The 18,580-nt window shown below is 43.0% G+C and overlaps 1 protein-coding gene across 1 annotated transcript in view; it reads left to right on the top strand.

Annotated features, from left to right (window-relative positions):
- grtp1a (growth hormone regulated TBC protein 1a) overlaps positions 1-18,580 on the top strand; it is a 69,353-nt gene that overhangs the window by 31,695 nt on the left and 19,078 nt on the right. The window contains exon 5 of the mRNA XM_072262350.1: positions 10,554-10,650. Within this exon, the coding sequence (XP_072118451.1) occupies positions 10,554-10,650 (97 nt within the window). The remainder of the gene's footprint in view (positions 1-10,553; positions 10,651-18,580) is intronic.

Raw genomic sequence — 18,580 nt, 5'->3', positions numbered from 1 at the left:
TTAAAATGGTGAGTTCTCAAGATGGTGTAGAGGTAAAGGCCTTAGTTGCAAAATCTGCTTGTCATCCTTCATAACGAATGAGGAAACCTTACCCACGGATGTAGAATTTGAGGAATAAATCAATTCTCATTTAAGTTGGTAAACAACATCCCTGTGCTTATTTATTTTTTACAGCTGCACAGACCAACCATTGCTCTAAGCAGGAAGATTTCTTTAACACAACCTTAAAACTGTGTAGCACTTTATTTAGAAGCAAATTCCAGCTGCACGGTAACAAAGACTTTCTGTGCAGAAATGCTTTAGTTACTGTGCGAGCACACACGCAGCTTAGAGGGAGCAGTGTTGGTAAATTGGTCTGTTGTAGTCCTATGTACTGTACACGTATGCTTTGCATGCCATCCATACTGATCACATTTCATCATGTCAGTGTGTCAAGGTAGTACAGCGGAAAACAATAGTCCTAGTCATACTTTATTGATCCCGGGGGAAATTGGTTTTCGTTACAGTTGCACCATAAATAATTAAATAGTAATAAACTATAAATGATTAAATAGTAATATGTAAATTATGCCAGGAAATAAGTCCAGGACCAGCCTATTGGCTCAGGGTGTCTGACCCTCCAAGGGAGGAGTTGTAAAGTTTGATGGCCACAGGCAGGAATGACTTCCTATGACGCTCTGTGCTGCATCTCGGTGGAATGAGTCTCTGGCTGAATGTACTCCTGTGCCCAACCAGTACATTATGTAGTGGATGAGAGACATTGACCAAGATAGCATGCAACTTAGACAGCATCCTCTTTTCAGACACCACTGTCAGAGTCCAGTTCCATCCCCACAACATCACTGGCCTTACGAATGAGTTTGTTGATTCTGTTGGTGTCTGCTACCCTCTGCCTGCTGCCCCAACACACAATGGCAAACATGATCGCACTGGCCACCACAGACTCGTAGAACATCCTCAGCATCGTCCGGCAGATGTTAAAGGACCTCAGTCTCCTCAGGAAATAGAGACGGCTCTGACCCTTCTTGTAGACAGCTTCAGTGTTCCTTGACCAGTCCAGTTTATTGTCAATTCGTATCCCCAGGTATTTGTAATCCTCCACCATGTCCACACTGACCCCCTGGATGGAAACAGGGGTCACCGGTGCCTTAGCTCTCCTCAGGTCCACCACCAGCTCCTTAGTCTTTTTCACATTAAGCTGCAGATAATTCTGCTCACACCATGTGACAAAGTTACCTACCGTAGCCCTGTACTCAGCCTCATCTCCCTTGCTGATGCATCCAACTATGGCAGAGTCATCCGAAAACTTCTGAAGATGACAGGACTCTGTGCAGTAGTTGAAGTCCAAGGTGTAAATGGTGAAGGGAAAGGGAGACAAGACAGTCCCCTGTGGAGCCCCAGTGCTGCTGATCACTCTGTCAGACACACAGTGCTGCAAGCACACGTACTGTGGTCTGTACAGTTACTGGAAGGTTAAATAACAATGCAGAAAAATGTGTTACGCTTACAGAGAAAGTACAGTACAGGCAGACAAAGTGCATGAGTTGGAGTATGAGGTCAAGAGTCCATCTTATCATAGTAGGCAGCATTCGGTCAGTAATATAACAAGATTTATCTTTATTTATCTCGAGATACGGTGCAAAATAGGCCCTTCGAGCTGTGCCAGCCAGCAGCCCCAAATTTCATCCTAGCTTAATCACAGGACGAATTGCAATGACCAACTAACCTACAAATAGATTCGTCTTTGGACTGTGGGAGGAAATTCATGTGCTTCATGGAAAGGATGTACAATTTTCTTACACGTGGTGTAGTAATTGAAGTACAAACTGAGCTGTAATGGTGTCGTGTTAACCACAATGCTGCTGTGGCCCTGATCGCGGGAAAAATGGCATTTGTGCAGCTCTAAATGCCTAGATCAGTATCTAATCCCTAGATCTAGATCTGCACAAATACTGATCTGGTGTCCAGAAGTCTTTTGCAGAGTGAACAATAACCGGACGAGCAGTATGGATGTACCATACGGAAGTGAGAGAATAACTTGGGGAGATGACTTTAGTGTCCATGGAAGGTTAAGCAAATTGCTTTCTGGTGTTTATGTTTAATGTTCTGGTTAGTGTGCAAATCTAGTGAGTGATTTGATTGAATGAACCTGTCTCACTCAGTGCTTTTATTTCCCTGTTTTTAGTCTTGCTGTATCTGTTCGTCATAATATTACTTTGTGTAAAAGTGTTCCTACTGTTCAGTGTGAGCTGAAGAGCCTGGTTCTGTGCTGTAGGATACTTGTAGCCTTCTGCCCAACCATTCTTTAAGGCATGAGTTCCTGACCCCCACAGTCATGTGTGGTGGTTGGAGAGAATACATCCTCAAATCCCCTCTAATCTAACCAATTTAATCTATGCCTTTGTCTTTAATCTACTTGTAAAGGGAAATGGGCTCTCTTTAATCACTCTGCTGATAATCACACTCATAATGATACGCCTCCAGACTTCTATGTATCAAACGCCTCTAGTCTTTCATGGAACTAATTTTCTATAGCCTGGTACCATCCTGGTGAATCTCCCCTGCACCCTCTTTAGTGCTGTTACACCCTCCTTGCAGTTCTTGTGCACTGACAGTGATGGTGTTACTGATTTGGGAAAGTGTTTGACAGCACTAAGGCTGACAATGTTATGTTCAGAAAGGGAGCCCACTGAAAGGCTCCTGGCTCTGTAGTGAGGAAAGGGTTCAATTTGGGTGACTTGGCAATCTGTACAGTCACCAACCTGGCACAAAATTTATTTTTTCTATTTTCATTCAAGGGATGAAAATTGTAAGGATTTTGCAGTAGAAAACAATATTAGTTAGTTTCATTTGCAACTCTTCCCAAAAAAAAAACCCTGAGTTTTGATAATCTCAAACTGCCCTTCAGAAATCATGTTGCAAGATCAGGTTTGGTGTTCCGTGTGTCCTTAAGGCATTAAAGGGATCATTAGTCTTTGCCCAGCCTAAAAGCCCTTTAGAATGTGGTGATAAAGATGGGTTTTGAATTGCCTTTGAGGTATGGATATACCCATGGTGCTGCTAGGGAGGTAGTTGTACAGAGAACTATATTCTTATCAACTCCCTTGAGATTGTACCACTTGCCTACATTAGGGGCAACTTGTATTGGGCCAACTAACTTGCATCTTTGGAATGTGGAAGAAAACCATGGCACCCAGGAGAATCCATCGTGGTCACAGGAAGAACGTACAAACTTCACAGAAGAGGCAACAGAGGTCATTATCGAACCCGGATCACTGGAGCTGAGAGGCAGCAGCTTTGTAATGATATCTGTTGCATTGAACTGCTGCTGCTAATGTAACAAAGTTCGTGTCACACGCAGGTGATAATAAACCTGATTCTGATTTTCAGTTCTTGTCTTTCAGAGCTTAGCATGTGAAAGAGCTGCAGCTTCCGAAGGCATTATTAACATTCAAGATTTTTTCATTGGGGGGGGGAGAGAATGTTTTGTTCACTATAAATGTCATGTTTAATGCTTAAGCATGTTAATGGTCTTATAAAATCATAAGGCATGGGAGTACAGTTAGGCCCATTGTGTCTGCTCCACCATTCCATCATGGCTAATTTTATTATCCCCCTCAACCCCTTTTTCCTGCCTTCTCCCTGGATCCTTTGACAGCCTGACTAATGAAGAACCTATCAATCTCTGATTTAAATATACTCAATGACGTGGCCTCTACAGCCACCCATGGCAAGGGATTCCATAGATTCACCACCACTGGCTAAAGAAATTCCTCTTCATATCTATTCTAAATGGATATCCTTCTATCTGAGGATGTGCTCTCTGGTCCTAGACCCATTCACTATAGGAAGCATTTTCTGCTCATTCACTCTATCTAGGACTTTCAATATTCGATAGGTTTCAATGAGATTACCCTCATTCTCTAAACTCCAGTGAGTACAAGCCTAGAGCCATCAAATACTACTCATAGGTTAACCCTTTAGTTCCCAGAATCATTCTCGTGAACCACCTCTGGAGCCTCTCCAATGCCAGCACATCTTGTTTTAAGTAAGGGGCTAAACTGCTCACAATACTCCAAGTGCAGAATGACCAATGCTTTATACAGTCTCAGCATCACATCCTTTCTCTTGTATTTGAGGCCTCTCAAAATGAATGCTAACATTGCATTTGCATTCCTTACCACACACTCAACATGCGGTATTCCCTGAAGTTTAACTTGCAGACTTTTTCTCCCCGTTTGGAACATAGTCTATGCCTTTATTCCTTCCATCAAAATGTATGACCGTGCACTCCCTACAGTATATCCCATCTGCCAGTCCTTTGCCCATTCTTCTAGTCAACTTAGGTCCAAGTCCTTCTTCCTCAACACTACCTGCCCTTCCACCTATCTTTGTAGGCTTCAAACTTGGCCACAACACCATCAGTTCTGTCATTCGAAACATTGACGTGTAAAGGTGGGGGGGGGGGGGGGGAACTGTCCCAATGCCAACCCCAGTGGCTGCATCTACTGACTCCTTTGTCTATCCTGTCTGTTCATTTCTCAAATTATTCTAACAGATTTGTCAGGCAAGATTGTCAATTATGGAAACCATGTTGACTTTGGCCTGCTTTGTCACAAGACCATAAGATATAGCAGCAGAATTAGGTCATTTGGTACATTGAGTCTGCTCTGCCATTTCATCATGGCTGATCCATTTTTCCACAGACCCCATCTCCTGCCTTGTCTTCTCTCTCCTCTCCCCTCCCCCCCCCCCCGTATCATACCCTGACCAATCAAGAATCTTTAAACTCTGCCTTAAATATACATAAAGACTTGGCCTCCACAGATGCATGTGGCAATGAATTCCACAGATTCACCAGTCTGGCTAAAGAAATTCCTCCTAGCCTCCATTCTGAAAGGACATCCCTCTATTCTGAGTCTGTGTTCTCTATTCTTAGACTCTCCCACCATAGGAAAAATCTCTTCCACATCCACTCTGGCAAGGCTTTTCACCATTTGATAGATTGAGTTTCTAAGTACCCCGAAAACATGAATAATGAACTCCCAACATCTTCCCTGCCCTTAAAGTCAGGCTAACTGGCCTTCATTTCTTTTCTTCTGCCTCCTTCCCCTCTTAAAGAGAGTGATATTTGTAATTTTCTAGTCCTCCAGAACCGTTCCAGAATCTGGTGATTCATGAAAAATCCTTATTAATACTTCCACAATCTTCAACTACATTTTTTAGCACCCATCTGATCCAGGTGAATTACCTACCTTCAGACCATTCAGCTTCCCAAGCACCTTCTCCTGACACTCACTCTTCCTCCTGAATTTCTGGCATACTACTAGTGTCTTCCACGGTGAAGATTGACACAAATACTTATTCAGTTCGTCTGCCATTTCTTTGTCCCCCATTGCTACCTCTGCAGTAAAATTTTGGAACAGTCCAATATCCACTTTATATCTGGGGGGAAACATTCTGTATCCTCTTTGATATTGATAGCTAGCTTCCCTTATTTAATCTTTTTCCATATGGCTTTTTTACTTGTCTTCTGTTTATTTTTATAAGCTTCCCAATCCCCTAATATCCCTCAAATTTTTGTTATATGCCCTCCCTTTTGCTTTTACGCTGTCTTTGACTCAGCCATGGTTGCCTCATCATCCTTTTGGAATACTTCATCTTCATGATTTTTCTGTCATTTGCCTGCTGATTTGCCCTCAGAAACTTCAGCCATTGCTGTTCTGCCATCATCCTTGATAATGTCACTTTATCAACTTTGGCCAGCTCCCCTCGTGCCTCTGTAGTTCCCTTTACTCTACTGTTATACTATTACATCTGACTTTAGCTTCTCCCTTTCAAATTGCAGGGTGAATTTTATCATATTATGATCACTGCTTCCTAAGGGTTCCCTTACCTTAACCTCCCTAATCAAACCTGGTTCATTACACAACACCCAATCCAGAATTTCTTTTGCCCTAGTGGGTTGAACAGCAAGCTTCTCCAAAAAACCATCTTGTAAGCATTCCACAGATTCCCAACATTTACAAAATGAAAGGATTTGATTTATTTTTTTATAACCAAAAGAGCCATCCCACCCCGTCATTTCAATACAGTGTATCCCTGGATGTTAAATTCCCAACTTTGATCATCTTTAGCCACAATTCAATGATTCCCACAAAGTCACCTACCAATCTCTAACTGCGCTACAAGATCACCTACATTATTCCGTATATTGTGTGCATTCATATATAACACTTCAGTTCTATATTATCACCTTTTTCAATTTTGCTCCCATGTTACACTTTAATTCATCCCACTGACTGCAATTTTGCCCTAACATCAGCCTGCTCTTCCTCACAGTCCAATGACGTGTATACCAATTGCCCCATGCTCAGTCTGGTTACCATCCCCACCAAATTAGTTTAAACCCTCCCCAGCAGCTCTAGCAAACCTGACCGCAAGAATATTGGTCCCCGTTGGGTTCAGGTATAACCCATCTTTTTTGTATAGGTCATACTTTCCCAGAAATCTTCATTTTCCCCCTCCCCCCCACCAATGATCCAGAAATTTGAAACCCTGTGCCGTACACCACTCATTCATCTGTACTATCATCCTTTTCCTGCCGTGACTGGCATGTGGTACTGGGAGTAATCCAGAGGTTGCTACCTTGGAGGTCCTGCTCTCCACCCTCTTCCCTAATTTTCTATACTCACTGCACAGAACTTATTCTCCTTTTCTACTTGTGTCATTGGTGGCAATATGCACCACAACATCTGGCTGCTCATCTTCCCTCTTGGACATACTGTACCCTAGCAACACACCATCTTTTGTGGCAACAGAATTCGCTGTCTGTCTTCCTAACTCCAGTTTCCTGTCGCGATCATTCCATCTGACTTTACTTTTCCCTGCTGAGCTTTGGAAGTGGTTACCAGTGCCACTGGCCTGGCTGCTGCTGTAGTGCCCTGATAAGTCATTCCATTCTTCACCCACCACCCCCCCACCCCAGCGGTATCCAAAGGAATGTACTTATGGCTGAGGGGAATGGCCACAGAGGAACCCTGCACTGACATATCGCACTTCCTCTTCCTGTGAAAGTCAGATGGCTCTCCAATATTGCTTTGCCTGATTACTGCAGGTTCTATGCTGGTAGATAAAGCAGTGAACATTTTAATTTGTATGCTGGAGGAAGCAAACTATTTTTTTCATTTTGGGATGTGATAAACTGGTTCCAACTGCCTCATGGACAAATGATGAAAGATTTCTTGTCTCCTGTTGGAAAAGAGCATTGAAGTTCTTCCCAGTGAATGTTTGAGTCTCAAGTAACAGTAAAAATACTTGCCTCTTTACAAGTTGTGGGAGCTCAAGTTTTCTGCTAGCTTTCACATTTTAACAGCAACCAGAAGTGGTTTAGAGAATGGAAATGCTTTCAGATGTTACAAATTCATGAACAGCACTTTAAATCTAAGTCAGAATTTCTGGTCTCTTGCATAAACTCATTTTCAAAGCCCGTGAACCTAAGGGTTCCTGCAGCCTGAGTGGCTTGGAAGGCTCGATACTCTTGATACTTAGTATTAGTTTGAATTTTATTTGTTCAGGAATTCTTTTTTCCACCTATTGTTATTACATGAAAGAAATGCGCTTAATTGTTAAACACATTACAGGCTGCCCTCAGTAATGATCAAGTTCTGTTTCTGCAAATATCCATGGCAGTCAGAAAATGCACAAAAATCACTATCTGGTAACCAGTTCATGAAGGATCCCACCCACCCTACTCATGGACAGTTTGTCCCACTCCCATTAGGAAGGAGGGTACATAGCTTCCACACCAGGACCACCAGACTCAAAAACAAATGATTTCCCCAAGCAATAAGACTAATCAACACCGTCATGCAGTAACCCACCCCTCCACACCCCCAAACACCACGAATTTATCATTTCCTGTCAGGGTCACCTTAGCCTATGCCTGATGTCACTATATGGACATAAAATCAACATATATAAGCTATCATGTGAATTTTTATTTATTGTGTTTATCTTATTGTTTTTTTTGTGCTGCATTGGATACAGTACAATTATTTCATTCTCCTTTACATTTATGCACTGGAAATGATATTAAACACTCTCGAATCTTACCTCCAGCATTAAAAGCACATGATATTAAGAGCAAGCTCTACAAGTGGAGAAAGAAAGGGCAAACTAATGTTTGTAGAAAGGAATGTACTTTGAACTTTTGAATTTAATAATGTTGTGAATGCTTGACTGCGGATGCATAAATTGAATATTCATAACCCAGGCATGGCTTGTGTTTCTCCATTGAGAAAACACTGAGATGAAAGGTGTATACCAGGCACACTGCACAGTGCCAGCTCTTGCTCCACACCACTGATATGCTGGCATTGAAAGTAAAGGGGAGCCAGGCTGATAGGTTTTTAAGCATCTTGAGCTGCAAGAACTGGTTGAATGGGTGGATGGAATTATGGCAAAAAAAGCCGACTGGGCTGTTGTAGAAGCTTTTAGTTCATGAGCTGAACCGTGAGAATGGGAGTTTGTCATGAGGTTCCGATGGGAGAATGACTGCACAGGAAGATTGAACTTGAGTGAGCATGGGTGAACTTCGTGAAGGATCGGTATGAATAATAAGAGCCCACAGTACACATCTGCATGTGACTGTATCAGACCTGACCATCTTCTCTCTTTTTTGATACAAACTGATCTGCAGATCCCAGAACACTACTACTGGGAGGCAAAGAAGAATAATTACCCTCTGAGTCCCCCCTTAATCCATTTGATCTGGCTACATGTTATCAGGGATATTCAATTGATTCGTTCCATCCCTCCAGACACCTTCTCTGTCCTTCCAAGAGACGAGGAAAAGCTTCAGAGCTACGATATTAACTCTTTTTCTCTCCATGGATGCTGCGAAGTATTTATTTTATTGTCACATTGCTAGATTCTGCAGTCTTGTTTATGATTCCAAAATTAAACCTCCATTATTTAAGATACTTCACTTGTGGCTGTTGTAGAAATTTTTCCAAAATTAAACCATCAAATTTGTATTTTAACTTCTCATGACATTTCTTTTAAGAGCATAAGATGTAGGATCAGAATTAGGCCATTTGGCCCATTGGGTCTCTGCCATTTCATGATGGCTGATCCATTTTCCCTCTCCATCCCAATCTCCTGCCTTCTCCCTGTATCTCTTTGTGCCCTGACTAATCAAGAACCTATCATCTTCTACCTGAAATATACCCAATGACTTGAACTCCACAGCCACCCATGGCAACAGGTTCCACAGATTCACCACTTTGGCTAAAGAAATTCCTTATCTCCATTCTAAAAGGATGTCCCTCTGTTCTGAGGCTATGTCCTCTGGTCTTAGGAAAAATCCTTTCCACATTCACTCTATTGAGGCTTTTCAACATTAGATGGTTTCAATGATGTCTCCCCTCATTCTTCTGAATTCCAGTGAGTGCAGGCCCAGACCCATCAAATAATTTTCATGAACCTCCTTTGAACCCTCTCCAGTGTAATCCCATCCTTGTTAAGCAGCCTCGTGTGTGGCACCTTCTCAAAGACCTTCTGAAAATCCTAGTACACATCATCCTCCGATTCTCCTTTGTCTATCCTGCTTGTTATTTCTTCAAAGAATTCCGACAGATTTATCAGGCAAGATATTTCCTTAAGGAAACCATGCTGACTACAGCCTATTTCATCATGTACTTCCAAATACGCAGGAACCATATCCTTAATCAATTCCAACATCTTCACAACCACTGAGCTTAGGCTAATTGGCCTATAATTTCCTTTCTTTTGCCTTCCTCCCTTAAAGAGTGGAGTGACATTTTCAATTTTCCAGTCCTCTGGAACCATGCCAGAATCAATTGATTTTTTTGAAAGATCATTAATAATGCCTCTACAATTTATCTAGCCATCTCTTTCAGAATCCTGGGCTGTGCACCACCAGGTCCAGGTGACTTATCTCCCTTCGAACCTTTCAGTTTTCCAAGATCCTTCTCCCAAGTAATGGCAATTTCACACACTTCTATCCCCTGACACTCTCAAACTTTTGGCATACTGCAAGTGTCTTCCACAGTAAAGGCTGACACAAACTATTTGTTCAATTTGTCCACCATTTCCTTGTCCTCCATTACTACCTCTCCAGCATTATTTTCCAGTGGTCCGATATCTATTCTCACCTCTCTTTATACTTTATATCTGAAGGAACTTTTGATATTCTCTTTAATTTTTTTGGCTAGCTTACCTTCATACTTCAGGTTTTCCTTTCGCTTTTTTAGTTGCCTTCTCTGGTTTTTAAAACTTCCTAACCCTCTAACTTCCCACTAATTTTTGCTCTATTATATGCCCTCATCTTTACTTTTATGTTGGCTTTGACTTTTCTTGTCAGCCACAGTTGTGTCATCCTGCCTTTAGAATACCTCTTTGGGATGTACTTATCCTGCACCTTCTGAATTTCTCCCAGAAATTCTAGCCATTGCTACTCTGCTATCATCCAGTAATTTTCATTGGCGTTTTCTTCTGGATAATGTATTTTTCATTGCTTTATTTTTCAGGGGATGAATTTTATTGCTGGCTACTTGCTTATAGTGACCAAGGATGAAGAGAAGTCCTTCTGGTTGTTAGACTCTCTGATTAAGAAGATAGTACCAGGTATGCCAGCTGAAAATGTGCCTACTACTGTGCCAATGTCGTTTCTCCCCTTTTAGCCTTTCACGCTGCTACTTATAAATGGCAATATATCTGGATTAAATTATATTTTTGGAACAATTGGGTTTCCAGGCATGATCAGAAATTTGAAACTAAAATAGAAAATACTGGAAATACTCTGCAGGTTGGGCCACATCTGAGAAACAGAGTTAACGTTTCAGTTAGTTTTATTTAGAGATACAGCGCAGAACAGGCTCTTCCAGTCCGAGTCGTGCAATCCAGCAACCCACCAATTTAACCCTTGCCTAATCACTAGACAATTTACAATGACCAGTTAACCTATTAACCGCTATGCCCTTGGACTGTGGAAGGAAACCAGGGCACCCAGAGGAAACCCACACAGTCATGGGAGCAATGTACAAACTCCTTACGGACTGCACCGGAATTGAACTCTGAACTCCACGCTCTGAGATGTAATAACATCACGATAACCACTACGCTATCATGTCTTCAGTGTGCAGAGACTACCTCAGTACTGCGAAGCAGACGAAAGAAGCTTGTTAAGCTACAGGGTGGGGAGAGGAAGGGGACATCCCGATGCAGTAAAATCAGTGAATGTGGGGTAAGCAGTAAACAAGGTTATCTGATCAGTGATTGAATGGAAGCAGTTCGAGAGTGAGAACATTGGGTGTTGAACAGAACAGGAAGACAAACAGTGGGTTAGGCTAGACGCATCCTGCACTCAGAAACAAAGGAGAAAACCAAACATGGCACAGATGGATGACTGATAGACTGAGAAATCAAGTTGCAGAATTTGAACAGATGCTTGGAGTTGAGGTGTGCCAGGTCCAATTAGGGAACCCAGCCTGTACTGTCAGAGGAGAGCATCTTGAAAGATGGAGCCAAGGGGTATTATCCGGCTGGTGACTTGTTTATCCTGCCATTGGGCGGAACGGTTAGTAGAGTGGCTGCATCACAGCTCCAGCGTCCTGGGTTGAACCCTGACATCAGTGTTGTCTGAGTGGAGTTTGCATGTTCTTCTGTGACTAAATGAGTTTCCTCCAGCTCTTCTGGTTTCTCTCACATCCCAAATGCATGCTGGTTTGTAGGTTAATGCTGTTGTGAATTGCCCCTAGTGTGGAGGTGAGTGGTAGAATTGGGTTGGAAATCTTGTAATGTTACATGTACAATCACTGGGCCCAGGGCAGATCCTTGGAGATGTTGACACTCAGGACCTTGAAGCTGCTCACCTTTTCCGCCACTAACCTCTGGGTGAGGACTGATGTGTGTTCTCCCACCTTCCCATTCTTGACGTCCACAATCAACATTCCTTGCTGTTGTTGATGTTGAGTGCAAGGTTGTTGCAACACCACTCAACCAGCTGATCTCTCTCACTCCTGTATGCCTCCTCGTTGCCACCTGAGATTTTACCGATAGTGGTGACACCTACAAATTTACTGATGGCATTTGAGCTGTGCATAGCTTGTAGTTATGTGTAGACAGTATAGCCGTGGGCTTAGCATGTAACCTTGAGGTATGCCTATGTTGATTGTGAGTGAGGAGGAAATGCTATTACCAATCTACACTGACTGTAGTCTCTCTGAGGAAGTCAAGGATCCAGTTACAGAGGGAGGTACAGAGGCCCAAGCTTAGAAGCTTGGTGATTAGTACTGTGGGGATAATGGTGTTGATGAGTATATGGGGAGAATTTACATGAGTTGTGGTGTGATCATCTTGGTATAAGTGCTTAATCATCTGTGTGAACTGGGTGGGCAGGCAAGCCTGCTTCCTTGTTGCATCTCTTCAAAGGATGTGTATAATGCTTAGTTTGGTCCACCCCACTGCACTGAGTTGGTACATGGTGACTATATTGTAACCTTGTATTTCGATTGTTTTCATGGACTTCTCACTCGTGCCAATCAGGGTGGTGGTGCTGAGCAGGGTAACTTGTGTAATGAAGTCAAAGGACCCTCCTGACCTCAGAGGGTCTTGAAAACACTGAAGAAATGTTGAGTATCCAACTGCTGAGCCTCATACTCCTTCCACCCATCGACTGTTGTTTAGGTGACAAGACCCAAGGGGCTGATGGTTCCACCTCATTCACAAATGCACAGCCTCACTGCCACATTTGGGAAGAAGAGGATGTGTCAGGGAACCCTCGAGAAGCTGGAACTCTGACCATCCTCAAAGACCATATCTGTCTGTGGGTAAATACAAGTCAAGGTGTTCATATACACTGTCAAGTAGTGAGGTACAGGTGCAATGAAGAATGTGCAGCTGCACACAGACACGAAGCTACAGACAACACAAATATACATTAGCCAAGAATTAGTCAAGACTGAATAAGAAAAGGACTTTTTGCATTAAGATCTTGTTTTACACAAAGAACACAAGTCCATGGTAGAGATTATGGTAGTGCTCTGTTGAAGTAGGGTTAAAGTTGTGTACGATCAGTTCAAGAACCTGATGGTTGTAGGGAAGTAGTTGTTGCTGAACCTGGTGGTGTGGGACTTCAGGTTTCTACCCCTCCAGAGAGGTCTCCGCAAAGGAAAGTCACCAGCTAATTATTCCACAAGTTCTCCCAGTCACTGCTAGAATCACAGTATGGATTGTATCCATCTAGAATCATAGTGGACATGATTTTCATTAGGTGACTGCTCCAGAGAAGTGCAGGGAGTAGCATCAACAACTACAGAGGTATTTTTATGCGGAGCCTTTTAACGCTCAGTTTTCTTTTAACTCTTGTCAATCTTCTCAAATGTATTTCCATCGTATGTTTAGATCTTGATGGTCTGCAAACTGTGATCTTAACCGACAGTTTGACAATGCACTTAATTCCTAAAGCATGCTACTAGTGTTGGGTGAAGCTGTGTCATTGCCCAATATGTTATCAATCTTTCACATGGTAAGATTGCACCTTACCTCCAGCAAGGTTCCCAGTAGAATGGATCTAGTCATTAAGCTGCACTCACAGATGATTCTTACACATGTACATTTTGAGTCCGACTCCCAAGTCTGGATGCAGGCTTCTGTCCCAAAACTTCAGCCATTCGCTTCCCTTCCACAGATCTGCCTGGCCCTACTGAGTTCCTCCCTGTGTTTTTTTTTTTTGTTTTGCATTGAATAAATTGACCAAGGTTTGGAAATGAGACATCAGGTGCAGGAATCTGGAGCAGTATATGAGCTGCAGATGAAACCTCACAAAATGCCATTCAACCAGGCTGCCCCCAATGTTTATATATATAAAAAAATATAAATCAAATCACCCACCAATAGTAAAGCTCCAGAACAAGACCCTGGATAACATGGTCCCACCATTCACATCCTGAGAACCACCTCTCGTTAGTAATGTTCATTCCTATCTCAAAATCACCAACTATATGAGGAATTAAGTCTGAAGGTCAAAATCTTGTGGTCTACCAGGCAGCAGTGACGGCTACTCTTCTAATACAATAAAAGCATTGGAGAGATACTGGCAATTGTCTCAACAAGAGCCTCCAACTCCACTGGAAGATAAGTGGGCAGTGTTAGTGTCCTCTCTCAAGTCAACAGCTGTAACTTTGGGTAGTCCTACTCCACATTGTTCAATAGACTCCTGAAAGAGCAATTCTTTCTAAGCTGCACTATAGTGGAGCTTCTTCCCTTGGAAGAAGCATTAACATCCCAGTCCCCTGAGTTACGGGAATGACAATGGGGTTCCTTCACTGAGAGTACATGGAAGCCCGGAGCAGGTGACCAAACTCTCCTTCCACCTGTCCCATTCAGCATATTCCACCCTGATCTTGCATTAGCCACCTCTGAACTCTCAGAACTGGGACAAGCCATCCTCGATCTCGAGGGACAAGCTAGCAAGTAAGTGAGAAATTAAAGAAAATGATCACCTCCAACTCGGCTTTCTACCTAGCTCCCTCAATTCTCTTTTCAGGACCTCTGCTTTTCTTTCTTATGTCATTGGTACCAACATGTACCAGGACATCTGGCTCCAAAATGCTGTGGACACATTCCAAGACGCCCCTGACCCTGGTGCCTGGGAGGCAATATGCCATCCGGGTGTCCCACACACGTTCACAGAATCTCCTGTCTGCTCTCCTGAATGAGTCTCCGATCCCTACTGCTCCCCTTTTGCACCATGGAGCTATGCTCAGTGCCAGTAACCTGGCCTCTGTGGTCATCCCCCCACAACAGTGTGCAAAGTGTTATACTTTGAGGGGAATGGCCAACGGGTGCTCTGTGCTAACTGCCTATTTACATTTCCAGTTTCCAGCACCGTGATGACCTAACATACACCAAACCCTCTACCCACTCTGGCATTGAAGTCACGTAGGACGTTGATCTTGTCTGCCTTGTATGTTTCCAATAGGAGGGACGTCAGCTCCCCCTAAAACGCATCTGGCAGCAGGGTGTGCTTGCAGTGTGGGGGATAGATGCTTCCAATGTGACAAATTGATTGTCTTGCAGGGGGACAAGTCGATCTGAGTGTCCAACTGTTAGACTTTGAAGCTTATTAACGATGGTGTTTTTGATTGTGAAGCCCACCCCTGAGAATCTATTCCTGAGTATAGCCTGCACCAAAGATCCTTGATCTGCACAACATACTTCACTTGTAGCAGCGATGTCCATGTCCAGCCGAGCTGGTTCTCATGCTACAAGTGTTGAGCATCTTTGGGAGTCAATCACCTTCTATAGTGTTCTGCACTGTGCATACATTCCAGCATGCCATTTTGAGATGTTGACTACGTTTATTTCCCTTTTCCTTGCTGCTTGACTGGGATGCCCATTGGCCATGATGATCCAACCAGGTGGTGGTGAGATGAGGGTTTTTTCTTTCTTTTTGTCACCACCTTTTCTAGATCCATCTCCATCCAGAACAAGTAGTGCTATCCCTGAAGAGGGCCGCTTGGTCACTCAGAGGGGTGCCATATGCTATAGTTGCCTCAGGTCAACAGATAGACAACCCATGGGCCTGAGCCGCCTACATGCAGAGTTGAGACTGCAACTTCCAGTGTCATCCAACACTTGTTTGCCCCTTCTCCATTGCTGTAGGACTTTTCTTCCTGCCTGCGCTATGTAGGTTTGAAGTAAGGATTGGTGCACATGGACCGATTTTTTTTTTTTTTTTTCTCCTCCCCCTCCCCCCCCCTTAGGCAAGGGGCAAGAGGTCCATAATTCATTGAAAGTGGTGTCACAATGGCACAGCGAGCTGTGATGACTGGGTATTGGAGTCTTCTTTCTCCTAGGCTGGCTGCCTCCCAAGACTGATGAGCCCAGTTATATCACTGGACACTCAGTTGCACCATGACATAGCAAACTTGGTAAGAACAAGGATGCCATGTGGAGGTGTTGCTGTGGGCATGATAGTGTAGGAGAGACCATATACGAGTGACCTCCTGCATGGTCAGCCAAACAGTGGTCCTGCAGTGATCACTGCACCCAGAAAGGAGAGGCTATGGGAGAGGCAACTATCTCCTTGGACTCTCTGGCTTCTCCCACAAAGCCAATGTCAATCCAATTTACTACCTTGACTGCCGAGCGACTGAGCCTTTTTGACCAGCTTCCTGTGTGGGACCTTGTCACCTTGTGTCTTGTTGCTATGCTCACTCTTGCCATGGTGATTTGAAGATTAGACTGTCACATCTGCCTCACCCTCACCTTCTAGTTTGGTTGTCTTTCACCCAGCTTGATTTCTACTACACCTGTTTGTTTCAGTTAATCAGTTTAGTTCATTATGTCATTGATCATTCGTGTCCTGTTTGTTATACTTGTTTAATCATGCACTGGGCTATGTACCTGCAACGTAATCAGGGTTTTATTTGAAACCCTACTTACTTTCTTTGCCCAGAACGGTATTTTGTCCCATATTCCATTGTGAAAAAATCTGAATCGTGTGGCTGTGATCAGAATGATTGAAACTTGGGCTTTTCTGTATTTTTTTAATCCGTATAGCTTTGTGATTATTAAAGGCGGTTTTACTCTTGGTGTTTATTTTTCTGATTATTAAAGGAGGTATTACTATGTTGTGTTCTTGGTTCTGGAACTACTGAACTAAAAGCAAAGGGATTACAGTGGATCCCAGTAAATTGGGTCGCTGGTTAATTGGAGCCCGATTTGTTTGGGATGACTTTTAAGAACAAAAACTAATCGAGAAAATTGCTAGGATTGTCATGATTTAGTTGGGACAATATACTTTATACTTTATTGTTGCCAAACAATTGGTGCGCTTCACACTCCCTGGATTACAAATATTAAATATTAAAGATATTAAAAATAGTTAAAGTTAGTAAATATTAAAAATTTAAATTATAAATCATAAATAGAAAATAGAAAAATGGGAAGTAAGGTAGTGCAAAAAAAACAAGAGGCAGGTCTGGATATTTGGAGGGTACGGCACAGATCCGGGTCAGGATCCATTCAGCAGTCTTATCACATTTGGAAAGAAGCTGTTCCCAAATCTAGCCGTACGAGTCTTCAAGCTCCTGAACCTTCTCCCAGAGGGAAGAGAGACGAAACGTCTGTTGGATGGGTGGGTCGTGTCCTTGATTATCCTGGCAGCACTGGTGGAAGACTGTTGCTGAAAAGGTTCTAACTGGTTCTGTTGTGTGTTCTTGTGTGGCCATTAGACACTACACCGTGCTTAGAATGAAGAGTTTTTAGTAGTGTCGGTTGCATGTGTTTGTGTTTAAAAAGCAGTGATTTTCGTCACTGAAAAGTGGCAAGTAATGAACACTAAAACGATTCAGAACTGTTTTACTCACTGCGGTTTCAAGCATTCAGGCTTGGTGATGTCAGAAACAGCTGGGAGTTAAAATGAAATAATTTCACTACAGGTTAGGAACTACAAAGAATTTGAAGGTATCAACAATCATTATGAATATTGTAATGAAAATGAATATTTGGAGGATGAAATTGTTGAAAGCATTGTATGAAGGTAGTCCATTATCTACATTAGATGTTCACACTGATTTTGTTCATTGAGTACACTAGATGAATTCCTCCATTGATTAATATAGAAAATAGGTGCAGGAGTAGGCCATTCAGCCCTTGGAGCCTGCACCGCCATTCAGTATGATCATGGCTGATCATCCAACTCAGAACCCTGTACCAGCTTTCCCCCCATACCCCCGATCCCTTTAGCCACAAGGGCCATATCTAACTCCCTCTTAAATATAGCCAGTTTTCTTAATTATAGCAAATGAACTGGGCTCAACTGTTTCCTGAGGCAGAGAATTCCACAGATTCGCCACTCTCTGTGTGAAGAAGTTTTTCCTCATCTCGGTCCTAAAAGGCTTCCCCTCTTTCCTCAAACTGTGACCCCTCGTTCTGAACTTCCCCAACAGTGGGAACAATCTTCTTGCATCTAGCCTTTCCAATCCCTTTAGGATTTTATATGTTTCAATAAGATCCCCCCCTCAATCTTCTAAATTCCAACGAGTATAAGCCTAATCGATCCAGTCTTTCATCATATGGCAAGGATGTCTTTCCTCAGATTAGGGGACCAAAACTGCACACAATACTCCAGGTGTGGTCTCACCAAGGTCTTGTACAACTGCAGTAGTACCTCCCTGCTCCTGTACTCGAATCCTCTTGCTATGAATGCCAGCATACCATTTGCCTTTTTCACCGCCTGCTGTACCTGCATGCCCACTTTCAATGACTGGTGTATAGTGACACCCAGGTCTCGTTGCACCTCCCCTTTTCCTAATCGACCACCATTCAGATAATAATCTGTTTTCCTGTTTTTGCCACCAAAGTGGATAACTTCACATTTATCCACATTAAGTTGCATCTGCCATGAATTTGCCCACTCACCTAACCTATCCAAGTCACCCTGCATCCTCTTAGCATCCTCCTCACAGCTAACACTGCCGCCCAGCTTCGTGTCATTCGCAAACTTGGAGATGCTGCATTTAATTCCCTCATCCAAGTCATTAATATA

The sequence above is a fragment of the Mobula birostris genome, chromosome 6 (genome assembly GCF_030028105.1).
Source record: "Mobula birostris isolate sMobBir1 chromosome 6, sMobBir1.hap1, whole genome shotgun sequence".
Taxonomy (NCBI): domain Eukaryota; kingdom Metazoa; phylum Chordata; class Chondrichthyes; order Myliobatiformes; family Myliobatidae; genus Mobula; species Mobula birostris.
This window is presented reverse-complemented; position numbering and strand designations above follow the sequence as displayed.